Source organism: Schistocerca americana, chromosome 1 (assembly GCF_021461395.2).
Source record: "Schistocerca americana isolate TAMUIC-IGC-003095 chromosome 1, iqSchAmer2.1, whole genome shotgun sequence".
Classification (NCBI taxonomy): Eukaryota; Metazoa; Arthropoda; class Insecta; order Orthoptera; family Acrididae; genus Schistocerca; species Schistocerca americana.
Window position 1 is genome coordinate 168,137,450 of NC_060119.1, and position 20,318 is coordinate 168,157,767.

A 20,318-nucleotide genomic window follows, 5' to 3' on the forward strand; every position below is an offset into this window, starting at 1 on the left:
TGCCTGTGTATCCATCATCCATTATCTCCTCAAAAAGATCAAGAAATTAAAAAGAATGAGATACACTTTATCCACTTGATCTGTAAGACAGACACTCTTTAGTAAAACTTTCATTCTTTTGAAAATTTTCAACTCCTAGCAGCTAATGAAATGCTGTTATTTTATGATATTTAATAACCTTTGTGTGCCACTGAGTACCGAAAATATACACAAGTGGGAGCTAACCTATAAATATGGAGGGAAAACTGTGTGAAGCTAAATGTAGAGTAGAGATAATCACTCATCAAACTTGTGAGAAATAGCATAATTGGAAATATCCTTCAAATAGTTACATTTTTTCCCATGGTGTACCGATTAACAGAAAACAGTAAATTAGATAAAACAATACCTAAAAGAAATAAAGCCATATTCTACATGTCTGTCTGTTCATCTAATAATCTTTCCTCTGACTCCTGCAGCAAAAGTGTCCAAGGTCAAGTCTAGTAAAATTGGTTTCGTTGCTTTTTTTAGTTCTTTGACTAACATCAGGTTTCAACTGATTCATTATTTGATTTCATATCTTAATAGCTGCCTACAAATTTATCACACTGTTTACAATTATTTAACATTATTTAATTATGCTTAAAGTAGGAACATTTCTGTGTTACATGCATTATGTAATAGGGCTGTTCTTGGTATTGGTAACAATTACTAAAATTCCAGGGGATGAAAATATTTTTATTTGCACTGCTCCGCCAGTCTTGTCTCACCTTAACCCGTTGAAGATCAATTGGATTCATTATTGAACCTTGGAAGAATTCAACAGTAGTGAAATGCCTCTTGAACAGGCCTTCCAACTCAAGGTCTGGTGGTTTTCTGCTCATTCCAACACCGCCCGCACGAAAAAAGAATCACCGGACCAGATAAATAATGAAGAACAACAAAATAAATTATTAATAAAAACCTACAATGCTAAAATCTAGAGTACAAAAAATTAAACAGGTCATAACAGCTAACATTATGCTGCAAACAAATGCACGAAATACAGAGTCATCACACTGCTCATAATATTTTGGATATACAATTGTCTTCAGTCAAACAAATTGTTATTTCAGTCGTGATCGTACAAATCTGATGACCTTGTATTCCTTATATGCATGCAAAATACAAAGCAAACTGAAATCTTTTTATGGCTGCACCTGAATGGTTACACAGCAGCATTTAGATGCTGAAAAACCAATTTCAGTGAACAGAAATGTTCCCTGAGGTACACAAATGAATTACAGGCAATTCAAAGAGAAGACAAATCCAAAAATTTTCATCTAGACTTCAAAACAAATATTTGAAGGCAATAGTGCCACATATTTCATACACAAATTGAACACTAGCAGCAGAAAACTATCTTATAAGTAACGCTAGTTAATATAAATCATTTGATATAGATTACATTAATGCATATAATGTAACTTAGCAGTCAGACTACATGACTAACTCTACTGGCTATTATACTACAGCTAATGTCTTACATTCCTGCTATTAGAAAACATGCACATTTTCTAAGATCAGTTGTACTTCAGATGCAACAATGAAAAGATTTCAGTCTGAATAAAAGTGCTGCTTATAGGTATTAAAGAAATACAAGCGAGATGGGGCGAGACTATGTGATGCACCGCAGCATTCCAGAGCCAGGCCAGCAATGAGTTTACCTTCACTCTCTCTAGATCTACAGCATTCATCATAGTTCCCTGAAAAAACTCGACAGTCGTGTAGTGCCGTTTGAGCAGTCCTTCCAGCTCGAGATCTGGCTCTTTCCTGCAATATAAGTGGCTGATAGGCTTACAATAGGTTATGTGGTTGATTAGGAAAAAGTAATTCCCACAATGAGATGGATGTCAGAAACAGAAGAAGTGCAGTGGCTGCAAATTCTGTTTAAGAAATGGAAAGTGGTATCTATCAGACAGAGCAGTACTAAAGAATCTAGTTTCCAGCACTTTAAACATGGACCTCTGGTATAAAACTAAACAGGAACTTACTAAACAAAGCACATAATTTCTATGTAGAAACATATGTGATGACAAAATTGAACACGAAGACACTACACTTTGTTGGCACTGAAATAGAGCTGCATCTAATTACTCTAAAAAAGAGATGCATTGTAAACTAAAAAGAGCAGTTCTTCATATGCCAATCTGCCAGAGTGTCCTGTTTCTCTAAAATTTCCTTCATTCATCATAACATAATGAAAAAATAACACACTGAAACACAAACATATAACAAGGAAAATTAATTCCAGCTTGATTGTTAAGGTACTTATTTGATATTACCCGGATATAAGAGGATGTCCTTCTAATAATTGAATATTATATGTTCATGAATATGTTCTTATGAATGATACATACACTATTTCATGGATGAAAATTAAAAGAAAATGATAAATTCTAACTTAGAGCAATTACATAGAATGTCACAAATGAATTCATTACTTGCTACACCTCCACTGTTCAAAGGTTTGCCAACAATTTCAGTTAACTGTCATTATTTAATTTCCGTAGCTAATATAAAACTTGTAACTATGAAATTAAGCAGGGAAAGAAAATTTTTCTTTTAAATAAAAAACATTAAATCAATACTGTATCACAGTAAATTACTCCAATATAAAAGAGAAATGAGGAATATTCTACAGAAGTGATAAGATATAGGACATGAAAAAGTACAAAAGGAATTACAATAATATGGAAATAGGGAGCAAACTAAATATAATATGAATAGAGACAAGTATATGGAACAATATGTCTCTTAGATCTTATTAGAGAAGCTATAAAAATTATTAGTTATGAGTAACTAACAGACACACGAACAACGTATCAGCCACTGCGTTATTTAGGAACTGTAGATTTATGTTCATTAGTAAACATGCAGGGAACCTATTAAAAACAATTCAGATGAGAATTAACTTTCATGGGTGGCCAGAAACAATGATATGGAAGTGCATGGTACTTTAAAGCTCCACAAATGCCACTGCTCCTTCTGACATACACACAGGCAACAGCAGGATCACTACAGGGTAGGCTAAACATGGAATTGAGAAAAAATTACAGGAGAACAGACTCTACAGTTTTACACAACAAAGCAATTTAAAGGTAACATTACAGTTACTTAAACAACAAAGATCTTACATTAAATGTATACTTGAGTAAGCAAAGCTTTTGGCCAGTCACACAGTATTTTCCTACTATCTCCGGCCGATACAGTGCCGTCTTCAATATCCTTAAACATTAACTATAGGACAAAAATACATTTGTAATGTAGTGGAATTTAGATGAGTAATTCCCAACATAGCCAATGGATAAACGTATGCAGCAATAGAAACACAAATGTGGTGACTAAACTCCATTTCACCTAAGACTCTTTATGGATTTTTCAGTGCTTCATTACACTGTGAAGAACTCTGTGCATTGTAAGAGAAAAATTTAAATGTTGGAGGAAATTGTAACAGGCACTTATAACTTGAAGAGCTAATACAAATGAGATGTAAAAGGATAAACTATGGAATCATGTTTCAATATCTAGGAGATGTTAACATCTTTAAAATCTAATAAACTGTTACAGTTCAATTCTTCTGTGATCAGTGAAAATTCAGGTGCACAATGTTAACAAAAACTGAAGTAATGGTTCTGCAGCCTACTTTTTACTGAATTGCATTATTTCAGCTGCAGTCCGCAGCTCGTGGTCTTGCGGTAGCATTCTCGCTTCCTGCGCACGGGGTCCCGGGTTCGATTCCCAGCGGGGTCAGAGATTTTCTCTGCCTCGTGATGACTGAGTGTTGTGTGTTCTTCATCATCATTGACTCACAAGTCGCCGAAGTGGCGTCAACTAAAAAGGACTTGCAATACGGCGGCCGAACTTCCCCGCATGGGGCCTCCCGGCCAACAATGCCATACGATCATTTCATTTCATTTCACTGCCAAGGTTGATAAAACGTCTCAAAATTGTTTATTAAATATTGAAAGAGGTGCAATGTCTCAAAATATCGTTTCCAACAAAATACACAAAGTGATTTTTAATACCAGTCACAAATGTATGTAATTATCAGTGTGTGATTCCACAACAGGTGAATAAACTGTGCCAAAGCTATTACTCCTATTCCATTTAACACACTTTGATACAAAAGTGTCAAATTTGAGTGGTCTGTAGCAAGTGAAAAGGTTTTCCTAATGCTTAAACTAAATTTAAAATCTACATCCTGCCTTGTTCCGTACAGCTCCCAGCAAGCCCCTGTTGTAACAACTGATGCTTCATATAACCGCATTTGGAAATTTCTCACTCACAGGGAACCAAATGGAATGAAGCATCACACATAATACAAAACTATTTATTTATTTATTGGTTCTGTGAATCTTGGACTGTACAGTGTACAAAAGATATTGGCCCATTAATTAATTACAATACACATTACCTGACATTTTTTTTTCAGACATTATTTTAACAAAAGATAAAATTATACAATATTTTCTTACTTTAAATATTTTATAAAAACAGTCTTCATTGGTGAGAAAGTTTTCTTTTTCTAGGTATTCCCTTACTGTATAGAAGCACCCAGTAATTCCAGGTCTCGCCACCTCAGAATCAGCCACAAATGTGACATGCAAAACAGCTCAAGTGTTACTTTTCCCTGTCACTATCTACTTCTGTATCAAAGAATTTCTTCTTCTTTCAGATCTAAGAGTAGTAATCCTCCCTACACCATGATGTCGTATCTTATCTCTCGCGTATCATAGTCACTGGGAAGTTGGTGACATGAAATGTTGGTTCATTACCATGCTTATGGGCCAATCCGTGTCTCAGACTTTGAACAACTAGTTCACTACAACAAAGCCTGTGCAGAAAATGGCAAAAGACTTTTTTCCCCATAATTAATAAACTACATTAGACATACATTAAGACATTGTGGGCCATTATTGATACATACTCTTGTTTTTCTTAAGTACAGACAATGGGCACTACAGACTCAGACCCAAAAATCATCATTCTTTCTTTCTCCAAAGTTCACCAACAAAAGGCCTTCTCATCTTACTGTGACAAAGAACAGTCCACAATTCACATCTGAGACTATTCCCACCTTTTTAAAAGAGCAAGGAATCACCTACATTCCCACAGAACTTTTTCACATCAAGCCTAACTGAATGTAGAATCTGCGGTGGGATGCTTTAAAACTAGTATACAAAAGCTATGATATCACATTTCTCAGTTCTTAAAGTGCTATACAGTGTGGGGACAACAGACCCGCTCCATCAGCACCCCACTGGTACAACTGTTGCTATGCACTGTATGACCTGGTCTGTTTCCACCACTTTGGTCAGCATCCAGCCCAAAAATTCCACTTATAGATTCTCTGTAATGATTATCAAACCTGGAAGCACCATCAATATCACCTGTGGGCCCAGTTCCAGCACCGGCCAACACTTGCCGAATGACACTGTACATCTAACATCCTTCTCTGACAATCCATCAAGGACAGTGAGGCAGCAGCCAGACATGAAGTACCTGAATAATGAAAACTGAAAGCAACAGCTGTATCTTAAGTCAAATGTCATACATCAGCATGTGCAACCTGTGGAGTTTTAGTTGTCATCTGACCATTCATGGACTTGTTACTGTAAGTTATGGAATCCAGTCGATTTGGTCCTGATGCGATTGACTTCGTTGGTTGCACTTGTTGACATAACGTGCTCAATACGTTGTCTTGTTTTCATTTAAAGACTCCATTGTTCTTTGTTCTTTGTCATTGTGGTCCAAACATTATTGGCAGATTACACTTGGGGCCTCATGATGAGGCTTTTTTGTGTCGAAACTGGTAGCATGTTTTGAAGAAATGACATCTGAATTATAATATAGCTTTCAGTTTCAGTTTTCATTATTGAAGTAATTACACTCTCTGTTGGAAGTTCTGACAATATCTGAGTCTAATCACCACTACTAGCATCTCTGAATGAGTAGGTGACTATTATATCTCAACAACAGTTGCAACAGTTTCAAATCTCTTGACTGGCCCTTCCTCATATTATGTCTGGCCCTCAGGGAGGCGTAATATTGTGGCTGCCTGTGATACAGACAGCGCTCATACTGATTTTATAGTCTGGGAGATAGAGTTTTGGTACTGACAGCTGAGTAGCGTTGTTCCGTTGCCTAGCGACTGCAGGTAGCCAGTCAACAGTGGACTGCACTCTAGCAAGTAGCAGGAGTCACACTGCCACTCTGCAAACCTCACAAATGTGTCAGAAACATACACTATGTGATCAAAAATATCCAAACACCTAGCTGAACATGACTTACAAGTTCTTGGTGCCCTCCATTGGTAATACTGGAATTCAATATGGTGTTGGCCCAACCTTAGCCATTATGACAGCTTCCACTCTTGCAGGCACACATTCAATCAAGTGCCGGAAGATTTTTTGGGGAATGGCAGCCAATTTTTCATGGACTGCTGCACTGTGGAGAGGAATCGATGTCGGTCGGTGATGCCTGGCATGAACTCAGCATTCCACAACATCCCAAAGGTTTTCTATAGGATTCAGGTCAGGACTCTGTGCAAGCCAGTCCATTTCAGGGATGTTATTGTCGTGTAACCACTCCGCCACAGGCCGTGCATTATGAACAGGTGCTTAATCGTGTTGAAAGATGCAATTGCCATCCTCGAATTGCTCTTCAACAGTGGAAAGTAAGAAGGAGCTTAAAACATCAATGTAGGCCTGTGCTGTGACAATGCCATGTAAAACAACAAGGGGTGCAAGCCCCCTCCACGAAAAACATGACCACACCATAACACCACCACCTCTGAATTTTACTGTTGGCACTGACGTTCACTGTGCATTTGCCATACCCACCCATACCCACACCTTGTCATTGGATCGCCACATTCTATACCGTGATTTGTCACTCCACACAACATTTTTCCACTGTTCAATTGTCCAATGTTTACGCTTCTTACATCAAGCGAGGCATTGTTTGACATTTACTGGCATGATGTGCAGCTTATGAACAGCTGCAGCTCGACCATGAAATCCAAGTTTTCTCACTTCCTGCCTAACTGTTGTAGTACTTGCAGTGGATCCTGAAGCAGTTTGGAATTCCTGTGTGATGTCTGGCTATTACAAATTATGACTCTCTTCAACTGTCGACAGTCTCTGTCACATCGGAAACAGTGGACCTAGGGATGTTCAGGGGTGTGGAAATCTCACATACACATGTATGACACAAGAGATACCCAATAACCTGACCACGTCCAAAGTCCGTGAGTTCCCCCAAGTGCTCCATTCTGCTCTCTCATGATATCTAATGATTACTGAGGTTGCTGAGAGGACTGCGTGGCAGTAGGTGGCAGCACAATGCACCTAATATGAAAAACATGTGTTTTTGGGGGTGTCCAGATACTTTTGAACACATAGTGTACCAGTGAGTCACGTGAAGCCAGTGTGGTCATTTCGTAGTTTGTGTTAATAGTTCAGTTCATAGTTTATTTCATTTTTGTTGTTGTTTATTTGCTTCTGTTTCCTTTTGAACAATGTCCAGTGAAATGAGTAGTGCCAGCCCAACACATGAAGTAAAACAGAGGAAGAAAAGTGTGCTACACAGCCAAGCACATGAATTCGTGTGTTCGGTGAGGGAGTACTTTGAAAAAGAAAAGGAAAAAGGTGGCCCCTTATTTCCTGTTGCTCAGGTCATTAACAGAACTACAGCAGTTTTGAAAATGAAGAAGAATACTGTTGTAACTATAGGAAAAGAACAGTACAGTATAGACTGTGATGAGAGTGACACAACAAGACCGCACACACCATGAAAGAAGTGGCCCAGGAAGAAGCAAGTGATAACTTTGGACGATTTCCAGAAAGAAGCTATTCGTCATCATACATATGGCTTTTATAAGAGAAGGGAGCATCCCATCCTATCTAAATTACTTGTGTCACTGCAGAAAGATAATCTTCTTAAAGGAAGCAAGTTTTCACTACATACAGTTCTGAGAGACATAGGCTTCAGCTACTCATTGTTTAACAGACAAAGTATTGATGGAAAGAACAGATGTAGTCATATGGCGGTGCAGATTTCTATGGAGAATCAAGGGTGTGAGATTTGAAAATATAGTGTGGCTAGATGAAATGTGGGTTAATGACAGCCATTCATTCTGCAGAGAATGGAGGATGGAATGCCCGAGGGGACCATGGCAGTGCTTCTTGGGAAAGGAGGGCAAATTATTCTTTTACATGCAGGTACAGCAGCTGGTTTAGTGTCAAACTGCTTGTTAATGTTTCATCAAAGGCAGGTGATTACCATGATGAGATGAATAATACGGTTTTACAAAAGTAGTTTGAAACATCGCTTATGATGAATCTGACAAATCCATCAGTGATCATCATGGACAATGCCCCTTATCAGTTTGTTGTTCACGATATGCTACCAACTTTAGCAATGAAAAAAGAAGATTTATTCAGTGGCTGAAACAACGAAAAGTGGATTTCAAAGAATATATGAAGAAGGCACAATTACTCGAAACTGTCGTACAAAAGAAAGTACAATTTCCGACGTATGTAATTGGTGAGATTGCCACATGGCACAGGTATGAAATTGTTCGGCTTCCTCCATCCAATTGTCACTTCAATGCCATTCAAGGAGTATGGGCACAAATAAAAAATTATGTTGCTACAAACAATAAAGAATTCAAGATCTCTGAAGTTGAAAAGCTTCTAGTAGCAGCTATCAATCAAGTGACAAGTGAAACATGGAAAAAAATTGTGAACAGTACTGTAAGTGTTATAAGAGAGGCATCCAAAATAAGGGGTGGAGGAAGAATGCATAGAAAATTTAATTACACAACTGGAAGGGAGCTGTGATCATTTGAGCAGTGCTGAAGAAGACTATTTTAAATCATATTCTGATGAGAGTGGTGATTTCCCATAATCATAAATAAAATGCACTCAAGAATGTAAGGAGTGGGCATGTCATCAACCTATCATCATACTGTGAGTACAATCTTCGGATTATAAATGTTAATATGCTGATAAATTATTCAGTCACTTTTTGTGGAACCATTGCTAATATTCAACAATGGAAACAAAAACTGTATGTTCAACAATTTGAGAAAATAGTTTGGTTTTATATTGTGAAGTGTCATAAATAAATGTATGATATTTCACTGTATTAGATATTAAATATTTTTTTCAATTTTTCAACGTTATATATTACAAGTAGCAACTATAAATACATTCACACTTACAAATGCAACCTGCATGTTATCGATGCTTTTGTTTCTGCTGCCAGAGAGTGTGTATAAGTAGAGACCAGGTGCGGAGTGCCATAAGCCATGTTTGATAACATTGTCATCTGCCTGCCTTAACTGTCAATATCAATCACTCATATCAGAGACTATAGCTGCCACACTTCACAAGAAATTGTGTGGTACTGTGACTGCCATCTTTTGTGCAGCTCACTGGCATAACTTGAAAGCCTGGGTTAAGGTGCATCATTGCTGAAATACATTGCCCTAAGGCTGGTATCAGCTTACTCCTACAAATTCTACTTGGGTAACACTAGGAAACCATTCTTACCTATACTATTCCTAAGAAAACCATTTACCAACTGGAAATTGGTTCTGGCTTGATTTTTTGACATATTCTATCATTGAATATAATGTTCTCAATATAATGGAAGGAAACATTCCACGTGGGAAAAATTATATATAAAAAACAAAGATGAGGTGACTTACCGAACAAAAGCGCTGGCAGGTCGATAGATACACAAACAAACACAAACATACACACAAAATTCAAGCTTTCGCAACAAACTGTTGCCTCATCAGGAAAGAGGGAAGGAGAGGGGAAGACGAAAGGAAGTGGGTTTTAAGGGAGAGGGTAAGGAGTCATTCCAATCCCGGGAGCGGAAAGACTTACCTTAGGGGGAAAAAAGGACAGGTATACACTAGCACACACGCACATATCCATCCACACATACAGACACAAGCAGACATATTTAAATATGTCTGCTTGCGTCTGTATGTGTGGATGGATATGTGCGTGTGTGCTAGTGTATACCTGTCCTTTTTTCCCCCTAAGGTAAGTCTTTCCGCTCCCGGGATTGGAATGACTCCTTACCCTCTCCCTTAAAACCCACTTCCTTTCGTCTTCCCCTCTCCTTCCCTCTTTCCTGATGAGGCAACAGTTTGTTGCGAAAGCTTGAATTTTGTGTGTATGTTTGTGTTTGTTTGTGTATCTATCGACCTGCCAGCGCTTTTGTTCGGTAAGTCACCTCATCTTTGTTTTTTATATATGAATATAATGTTCTATGGTTACCAGTGTCAGTACCCATTTATTAGTGTTTTAAGTGTATTTTGTTTCGTGTTACGTAAGTTGTGTGCATCACTATTACAACAGTTACCTTTACTCCGATTACTTGTATATAGCCCAGGATAGTATCCTACAGAAAATACATAGTATTCCAAAATTCCATATATTCTGTCTTTTGCATAAAAAGTCAGCCCAGTAAATTATTAAAATCACAAAAAGTCTGGCCACTATATTCCTTTAGAATGCACATATCTTAATATTGGCACAAGAAATGGTTAAAACAGGATACAGTGTTCCCAGCTTTTGAACCAAAAGGGAGTAAAGAGAGTAACCTGTTATGAAGAGGAAGGGAGGTGTGGATGAAGGAATATTCACCCTAAAGAGGAGAAGATTAAAGGCAACATATTAGTCAAAATTTCACTAACTTCAGTCAGAGTAAATAGAAGGGTCCGAGTGAAAAATAAAAATGCGTAAAAGAGGAAGAGAAAGGGAAAATTGAAAAGAATAGTGTTTTATTGGTTATATCATTAATAACACTGAGCTGCAACTTTCTACAAACTTTGATTATGATGAATGAAATTAAAAGAATAGTGCAGTTACTGAATTAAGGAAAAGAAGAAAAGGTAAATAACAAATAAAATATATTTACAAAACATCTGATGCACCTCTAAATGATGCTCAAAATCATGCTCAGCAAATGAGATGCAGATTGAGAATGCACATTTCCTTTCCTAAAGGATTCTCTACTGAAAAAATTTTTACACCTTTGAGCATCGATGGCATAGATGTCAACACCACACAACAGCAGATAGCATGATCTACATAACATGCCTGACAAATATCTTCTAGTACCCTTTAAAATTCCAAGCTAAGCATTGCAGTTAAATTCTCAACTGGCACCACATTTGCTGCACATGATTTCAAGCATCATTTGAGGGATGCCTTTTTTTTTTTTATAGCTCTGTTCAGAAAGCATGACCTTCACGTGAGCTCATTCGGCTGCCTATTGTCTTTCAGTTTCTTTCAAAACTAGACCTCATGTTGGTCAGTTTGATACTCCTTTTGTCCCTTTCCCATTCTTCATATGGCGATGAAAATTCAGTCAAAATCCCATTGTGTAATTTATATGGAATCTTATTCTTGCTCCACTCAAACATTTAAACAAAAAGAAAAAAACAGTAAGAGAAAAATAAATCAGAGGGGCTGGGGAGGGGGCCTATTGCACATGTGTGGTGGTGGTGGTGGTGGTGGTGGGGGACTTATAAATAAGTAAATGACACAGCAGATAATTCTTTTTGAAAATGGTGAGAAATGATGAGGGGGTATGCTGAAGAGCAAGTTTGCATCTTCAAAGCTCAGGAGATGAGCCTATGGCCTGTGCACTACAGCAGATGCTCACATCTTGAGTCACTGTTAAGGATACCCAGAAATCAGGTACTGGATGTCCCCAAGGCAGACAGTTCCATATGCATCTGTGTGTCCTAACAGGACAGTGTCAGTCCATCTTACATATGAAGCCATACAGTGAATACATGTCAATTCCTGACCAAAATTAATTATTATTTGAACTATTGCTCTCTCATTTTGTATGCAGTTGCCAGGTTTCAGAGTAGATATGGTGTCTGCATCATAATATTTGACAATGATGTTGTGTTAATTTTGTTAGCAACAAAAGACAACAGTGGGAGGTATTGGTGGGGTATCAGGGAGAGATCATTTAATTTCAAACTCTGAATTAAGAAACTCATAGACTTGGAGGAGTAATTCAATAAGAAATTTAAGATCTGGGAGCTGATGAGAAATTTTTGAACTACTGTACAGGTTTTGAGTGAACTGGTATTAAAACAAGAACATGTATCATTTAAACTATACATCCAAAGGTCTGGTATTTGATGCTTAGCTGGTACAAGGATCTTTCTCCTTCTCTCTCACTTATTGTTTGTTCACCTCTGGCAATTATTTGCTAATATGTACAAAGGACAAGTCTTACCATAGTTTAGAGTCTGTTTTAATTGTTCAACATGCCACCCAAAATATCTGAGAATTTTATTGTACCCATCAAAGCAGTGGCAGTACAAAGTTTCACCACTAGAAGTATCAAGGTACATGTATTACCTACTGCAGCAAAAGGTTGTGCCATCTTTGGTACGTGCAGCTGTGAGTTGTGATGGTGCACTCCAGCAGCAGCAGCAGCACCACCACCACCACCACCACCCTTTTTTCATACAAACAATTACTCAGTCAGGGTAAAAAATATGCGTCATAATGTCAAATGTCAACAGCCTTCCTGCAGTGGTAACACCAGTTCCCGTCAGATCACCGAAGTTAAGCACTTTGGGCTTGGCTAGCACTTGGGTCTCCATCCAGTCTGCCAAGCACTGTTGGCAAGCAGGGTGCACTCAGCCCTTGTGTGGCCAATTGAGGAGCTACTTGACTGAGAGGTAGCGGCTCCAGTCTCAAAAACTGACAACGGCCAGGAGAGCGGTGTGCTGACCGCATGCCTCTCCATATCCACATCCAGTGATGCCTATAAGCTGAGGATGACACGGTGGTTGGTCAGTACTGTTAGCGTCTTACAAGACCTGTTCCGATGGAGTTTAGTAGTATAATATCAAATCCATCAATGTCATAGGAGTAAAACCTCTTAGGTTTTCCTGCCCTATAGCAACCCTGCTGGTGTTCATAAACTAATCTGCCTGCCAGTCTTCTCCTCCACTGCTTTGATCTGCATAGCTCTCATTGTCAAAAAATTCTTACTGTCATTCATAAGATCATCTCTCACTGATATCACTGCTGCCACTGAACACTATCTTTCCCAATACCTGATCGACCCCACACCCACAACCTACTTCCCAGTCACCATGACCAATTATATCCTTACCTGTAATTGCTTCTCCTCTGAAGGCAACTTCTTTAAAAATACATGTTATGGACATGGGCACCCATATGGCATTATCCTATGCCAACCTTTTCATGGGCTAAATAGAGGTATCCATCCAAGCCACCCAGAACCCCAAAACCCTCACCTAGCTCACAATCATACCACAAAACACTAAAACTTCAATGCCTTCTCCCCTCTTCCCTTCACATGGTCCTCCTCAGTCAAACAACCCACCTTCCTCAGTGTTGTGATCCACGTCACGGATGGCTCCATCACTACATCCAACCCAATCAAACCCACCAACCACCAAAAGTACCTCCACTTTGACAGCTGTCTCTCACTTCAAACAAGAAGTCCCTAGTGACCCTTCAAGCTTTCCCAGTGGATATGTTGTAAACAGTCTTCACAGGTTTGCCACTGGATCACATTGTTCAAATTCCACACTATTTCCTCGGAGGAACTGTCTGACGTCATCAGGTCGTTCAACCCCCCCTGGTGGCTAGGCATGACTGATGGTATCCGAACGTGAATACCCTGTATATAGAACACGTGCGCAGATAAATGGTGCAATATTAAAATGCTCGCTACCAAATATCACAGAGTGGCCCTCCTGCATGTGCACTGTCTGCTAATTCCCTTCCACACAACCTTGCTGCTTGTGGTCATCACACCTGTAGTGATGAACAGTCCCTTTCAAAATATGCCATGTGTCTTGCTATGTGCTTCACAGATTGAAATTACCCTTGCTTCCTTAACTTGTCTCCACAATCACACATTAAACACAACATACCCACTGACAGGCCACAAAAGAGTGTCCCCTTGTGACTCTGTACCTCATTTATAGAACTGGAGCAACTGAATCACATTATCTGCTAGAATTTTGACTACCACTCATAGTTCCTTGAAATAAGAAATGTTCTTACTAGCCACCATATCTCCCCCACAGGGGTTTTCCATCACCCGCCTAACTACATAATATCCTTGACTACTCCTGTTTCACCCTTACTCCTTAGCCTCATGGCTCATATACCTGTAAAAGATCCAGATGCAAGACCTGTCCAATACATCCTCCTACTACCACCAGTCTTGTGGCATATATTACCTACCTTATCATTTGTGTGTTTCTACCAACTTAGATGCAACCATAGTGCAACATTCTATGTCAGCTTGACCACTAATACGCTGCCTGTGTGCATGAATGGTCACCACTAAACTGTAGTCAAATGACAGATGGATCACCTAGTAAAGAGCATGCTTCACTGTATGGTGTGCTTGACTACAATGGCTGCTTCACAGCCCGTGCCATCGGGATCCTTTCCATCAACACCTGCTTTTGTGAACTGTACAACAGGGAACTGTCCTTGCAACATATCTCTCATTCATGTGACCCTCAAGCCTTAATCTACTCTCTCTCTCTCTCTCTCTCTCTCTCTCTCTCTCTCTCTCTCCCACCTTCCCTGATACCACCAGACTAACACCTGCCTTGTATCCACCCAGCTGTATAGTCCTTGCATATTGATAATTTCATCAACAAGTAGAAAAGTTCATACAAGACTATGATAACTAAAATTTATTATTTCATGAATAACAATTTGTATTTATGCAATTAGGATAACTTTGAAGTTTTAATATGAAAATCTGTAAATTTATTTTTACTAAGTTATGCTAAATTGTACATAGTCGGTCAAAACAATGTCTTTGACAACAATGTATATCATTTAAACTTCTTTGCCTCAATTGTTGCTTTGTGCTTTTGCCTGTTAGCACTTGGTGGGAAGAGTGATTGTATGATGAGGTGTTGGAAAGATGCTTGTAAAAAGTAGTAATGTTTATGTTTGCAAAGAAAGTCTTGTGGAACCTTTTGTGAGACATATCTTGTGAACCACTTTGTCTACAAATTTATGAATGCAGAAGATGCAATGAAGACAGTGACATTTAACACACCATCCATAATCTGTACAGCCAAATCTGGAGACGTAAGTTTGCCCTCAAAAGAAGATGATGAGGTTAACTTCAAGGACATCAGCTACATGAAAAGTTAGATTTTTTGTAATGTGAAGAAGTCCTTTAATGACACTTCCTGCAGAATAATGATGAAGGTCCATTCAATACATATGCCACTGAATAGATGTTATAGAAACTGTGTGTTACACAAAGCATCACAGCCCCCCTATGCTGTACCTAGCAACTCACAATTCTGCCCACATCGCATTCCTGCATGCTCCCACAGGGGGCGCTATAGCATTTTCTCCCACTCTTACCCTTCTATCCCTCCTTCTTCCCAACCCATGCCTTTCATATCCTCACCAGCTGTGACTGATACTCATCCCCATCAAGTCACAGCATCTGGGGATGACCGTGGCTTTTCTATCCTACTCTGAATAGGTATAACACATTTATTATCACTTGCAATGATGGTAATGGAAGATGCAGTTGGTTCCTGAGATCAATGGTCGCGGAGTTCACAATCTGAATGGCTAACTAAATGCAGTCTACAATATAGTAAAATCATCTTCAGCACATAAAAAGAGTCCAGGGAACAATTGCAATTAAAGATGTGATACAGGTAAGATCAAAACTTTCCTGATCAATGGCACATACTGAAGGCTTCAATGACTCGTGAGTGAATGACTGACAAGTAGGGGCTGCAGTGTTTACAGGCAGTCTCATGTCATTGGACTCCTCCACATGACATGCTTGCATCTGTGGTGCACTACTTGAAGGAGCAAGCCCAAGTATCTCTGATCTATCATCCACATCAATAATCAGGCTGGCCAGGGAACCTGAATCACTGTTGGATACTACACTCCTTCACCTTTCAACTGACACACAGGACCTGACATGGTCTGGCCTGTGGCACCTCTGTTGAGGAAGGTAAGAGAGAAGTGCCAGAATCACTATCAAAGACTTCTGTAGTATAAATTTCCTTTAAGTTACCTCTATGGTCACAAACCTTTTATTAGCACATTACCAGTTTCAGTCTATAATGTAAGTTCACCACAACACACACATCTTGTGGCTACTGTTCGGCAGCTTGTTTTGAACAGTAGTGCTACTGACAACATGACGCGTGCATATGGTGTTATTTATATATATTTGACGATGCTGGTTCTATTTTTGCGTTTAACATTTGACGATGCCACTATGGCTGCAGTACATTAGGTATGCCTCTTCATACATAAAGTGCAAAAATGCATATAGTTGTCAGTAGTAGTTTTCATTATGGTAAAGCAGTTGCCCGTGAAAAGCACAGGTCTCGAGTTCGAGTCTCGATCCGGAACACTGTTTTAATCTGCCAGGAAGTTTCATGGTCTATTTATTGTTTTTAAGCTGTCCACATTTACTCGAATCTAAGCCGCACTTTTTTTCCAGTTTTTGTAATCCAAAAAACCGCCTGCGGCTTAGAATCGAGTGCAAAGTAAGCGGAAGTTCTGAAAAATGTTGGTAGGTGCCGCCACAACTAACTTCTGCCGTCGAATATATGTAGCGCTACACAGGCATGCTTTGCAAGCACAAAGATAAATACTGGTGCCAAAACCTCTGTGTCAGTAAATAAATTTTAAAAAAGTGGAAGACGAGCATTTTTCTCCACCCCGAGTTTCGACCACTGCATTTTCATACATTATCCCACGAAGTAAATACAAATTACTTATTGTTCATCTTCGAATGTAACAGCATTTCAATGGGCTACGAAAATCCGACTGGCAAGACTGGGATGTTTGTCAATGGCCAACTCTACGTTCTGAATTTTTTCCTACCTGTGAGAAGAGATGGTTGCTAATAGGAACTTTTATGAATTGTGAATCACATGCAGTATTCTCTTCACCATAAGATTAATACGAATATAAACATTTTGCCATGTATTCTTTCGTGTTTGCTGCTATGTCATTTAAATCCTGTCTGCCTAATAAACTACGAAACTAGTGTGAGACAACAGCAAACGCGGAAGAATATACATGCCATGTCATGTTTATATTCGTATTATTCTTATGCCTAATAGTGATACAGTCAGAAATGAAGCACGGCACTTGACTAGATTTTTAAACCTAAGATGACTCTAATTTCTGTGCAGAATGTAATGTACTAAAGAGGCGTCTGCAAAGATTTTCAAATGGAGAAAAATTTTCGCTAAACTCTCATTCAGAACATCATCTGTCATACGCAGTCTATTATTCGGTTCTTGTTGATCATTATCAAAGAAAGCAGCAGTGTAACTAACAACAAATAGCAGTCTCTTGCTATTGTTTCGCTAAGGTGATGATTCTTCTCTCTCTCTCTCTCTCTCTCTCTCTCTCTCTCTCTTGCGGCGGTAGTGCGCACAAAAAAGCAAGCCATGCCGCGAACAGCGATAGGCTGTAAACACTCATTATCAGAATGCGACAAACAATGCAGGACACAGTACAGTAATGCATTTTCAGCTTAGAGTGATGTAAACACCTATAACAAAGAGAACGGCACTTATCAGATCAAAGAAAAATAAGCAATCAATTCAAACCAGACGAAGCACGTGAAAAAGTAACAAAGAGAATGGTACTTATCAGATCAAAGAAAAATAAGCAATCAATTCAAACCAGATGAAGCACGTGAAAAAGGAAGGGTACCTGTATAAATGCGGACGGAGCGCCTGACGCATAGCAATGGCTATCTGGTAAAGCTTAACTGCTAAGCTTACGACTCGAACCAAACTACTGTAGCTATATCGTCATTCATTCGACCTAAATTTTGTCTCATATTACAATGGACCAACTTTGTTTCGATTTGGAGGTGCGGCCTAAAACTTTTCTCTCCCCTTGAATTTCGAGTCTCAAATTTCAGGTGCGGCTTAGATTCGAGAAAATTTTTTTTCCTTGATTTCAAGTCTCATTTTTCAGGTGCGGCTTAGATTCGAGTGTGGCTTAGATTCGAGTAAATACGGTAATCTGTGAGTGGTTTTTTTTTTTTTTTTTTTTTTTTTTTTTTTTTTTTTTTTTTTTTTTTTTTTGCTGAAGATCTGATGATGGTCAATATAGACCGAAACCGGTAATCTGTTAATAAAAAGTTTGTGACCATAGATGTAAATTAAAGGAAACTTATTGTATATATGGGTCACTGTTTTATTTGCGACAATGTCGCAGCATATGAAACTTCTCTAGTAATTCCTTAACACAATAAGTTGGGCCAGATGCCAGTGTTGCCTGTAAGAATCTTGGATGATCGACTGGTTCTGGGGTGCAGCTCTGTCTGGCCAGCAGGACAGTTGGTGCTGGCTGAAGTGGAGATGGGGACACTGGTTGATCTCCTTGAGCACTGCAGTCTGAAAATGCTCAACCTCCATCAGTTGTGTGGTGAGATGGTCACTGGCATTGATAGGAGCTGGAAGTGATTTAGGGGGTGGTAGTGGTTCCGCCCCATTAGCTCCCATCACTGGTCACTGTTGACCCTCTGTCGATGCATAACGCAAGGGCAGAGGTTGCAGCAGAAGCAGGCAGGATGTTGGACTGGCTTGTCCTGCTGCGGTTGCATAGGTCTTGCCCAGTAGGCAGCTGAGGGGAAAAGGAGGGGGAGTTATGTGCCATTGCAGCTGGAGCTGATTTCAATGCCTGACTGAATGCTCCTCACCAACTGTAACCTCACACATTTGCCTGAACCCTGTTGCCGGCAACAAAGCTTGGTCCAACCAGGGCCCCAGATGGAAGTGTGGGCCCAGGTGTGGGAGCCCACATGGTAATACAGCTGTGTGCATGGGTGTGTGCCTGCAGAGATGGGTTCAGCAGATTGAAGAGGGTTGGACTACATCCATTTCTGGGGGTGAACTGGTAGGTGGCAAGGGAGTTGGTGAGTGCTTCCCCAGCGTCGGCTGTATTATCATCTTGAACACTTGTGTTTGAAGGACCTGACCATCCACTCGGCATCCGAATTGAATGCAGGATGGACACTGGTGACAATCAGCAGCTCAATGCAATATTTTTTACAAACATCCTTCAATGCAGATGCTGATACAGGACCATTGTCAGAAGCCGGGGTGGGAGGTGCCTCCATCTATTGCAAATATGATGAGGAGGGCATGGTTAGTACCTGCTGTGGTGTCGATAGCCATCAGTGAAGAGGTGAAAACACATGAAAACCACTGTAAGTCACAGAAACTTGATAGGGTGAAACAAGAGAACAAATAAAGGGACACGTATTTTGCCTTAGGTGCCAACTCTCAATGGTTTCCAAGAAAATGAAGGTCAAAGTTTCTCCAACACTTCATCAGTTTGTCTCATGCACTGTGTGTGTTCAAGTGAGTTGGTAGCACAGTTTCGAGGAAGATAGATTCATAATTTTGTGCCCCAAGTCCAAATCCAATCTAATGTTGTTTTCCTTTCTTTTGTTATTGCAGAAGTATATGGCACCTACATTTTTTGTGGCATCATGAAGTAAACATAATTACTGAGAAAAGAGGTAAGCATTTCGAAGATTATTAAAAATAGCTTTTATCATCACAACTGACATCAATTAATACTTTTCAAAAAATTGTTACCAGTAGTATTTGGTTGTCACTAATAAGTCAGTGGCAGATTTTCTCCTCAAGTCCAATAAGACTTATACTAAGTAATGGAATGGAAAAAGAATGTGTATGCAAGAGTCACTAAATCAGGAGAGCTCATAAAAGAGACTTGTCATCAGTTTTTAGCCAGGTTTGTGACCTTACATAAAAATGGAGCCATTTCTCAACATTACTGACTTGTGGGTAAGGCAAAGCAATCTTTTTTTTGCACAATGAACTGTTTGTCAATAAAATCGAAATACCAATGTTATCATTAAAACTAATTCCACCAACATGTATGCCTTTAACCCGGCAATGTATACATTTACTGACAAATGAGGAATGGCTTTCACTAATTACAGGAGTGCTTGATTTTCATTGCACACCAAAGGGAAATAACAATCACAAATGAAGCAATTAAAATACACAGTTTGATCCATAATCATTTATGGGCTCCAGATTTTGAGAAAATGTTTGATATGTGTCATTTGCTGAAAAATTATTGCCAGGTCATGAGGTATTTAGCCAAGTTAAGAAGAATGTTTTCCTAGTTATATCACCACTAAAAAATGTGTCTGCGGCATGTGGGGCTTATTTTGTAGCTCATGACGCTCAG

At 39.2% G+C, this 20,318-nt stretch overlaps 1 protein-coding gene across 1 annotated transcript in view; it reads right to left on the reverse strand.

Moving 5' to 3' along the window:
• LOC124552186 (calcium-activated potassium channel slowpoke) overlaps positions 1 to 20,318 on the reverse strand; it is an 881,186-nt gene that overhangs the window by 639,745 nt on the left and 221,123 nt on the right. The window contains exon 8 of the mRNA XM_047126498.1: positions 750 to 855. Coding sequence (XP_046982454.1) covers positions 750 to 855 — 106 coding nt within the window. The remainder of the gene's footprint in view (positions 1 to 749; positions 856 to 20,318) is intronic.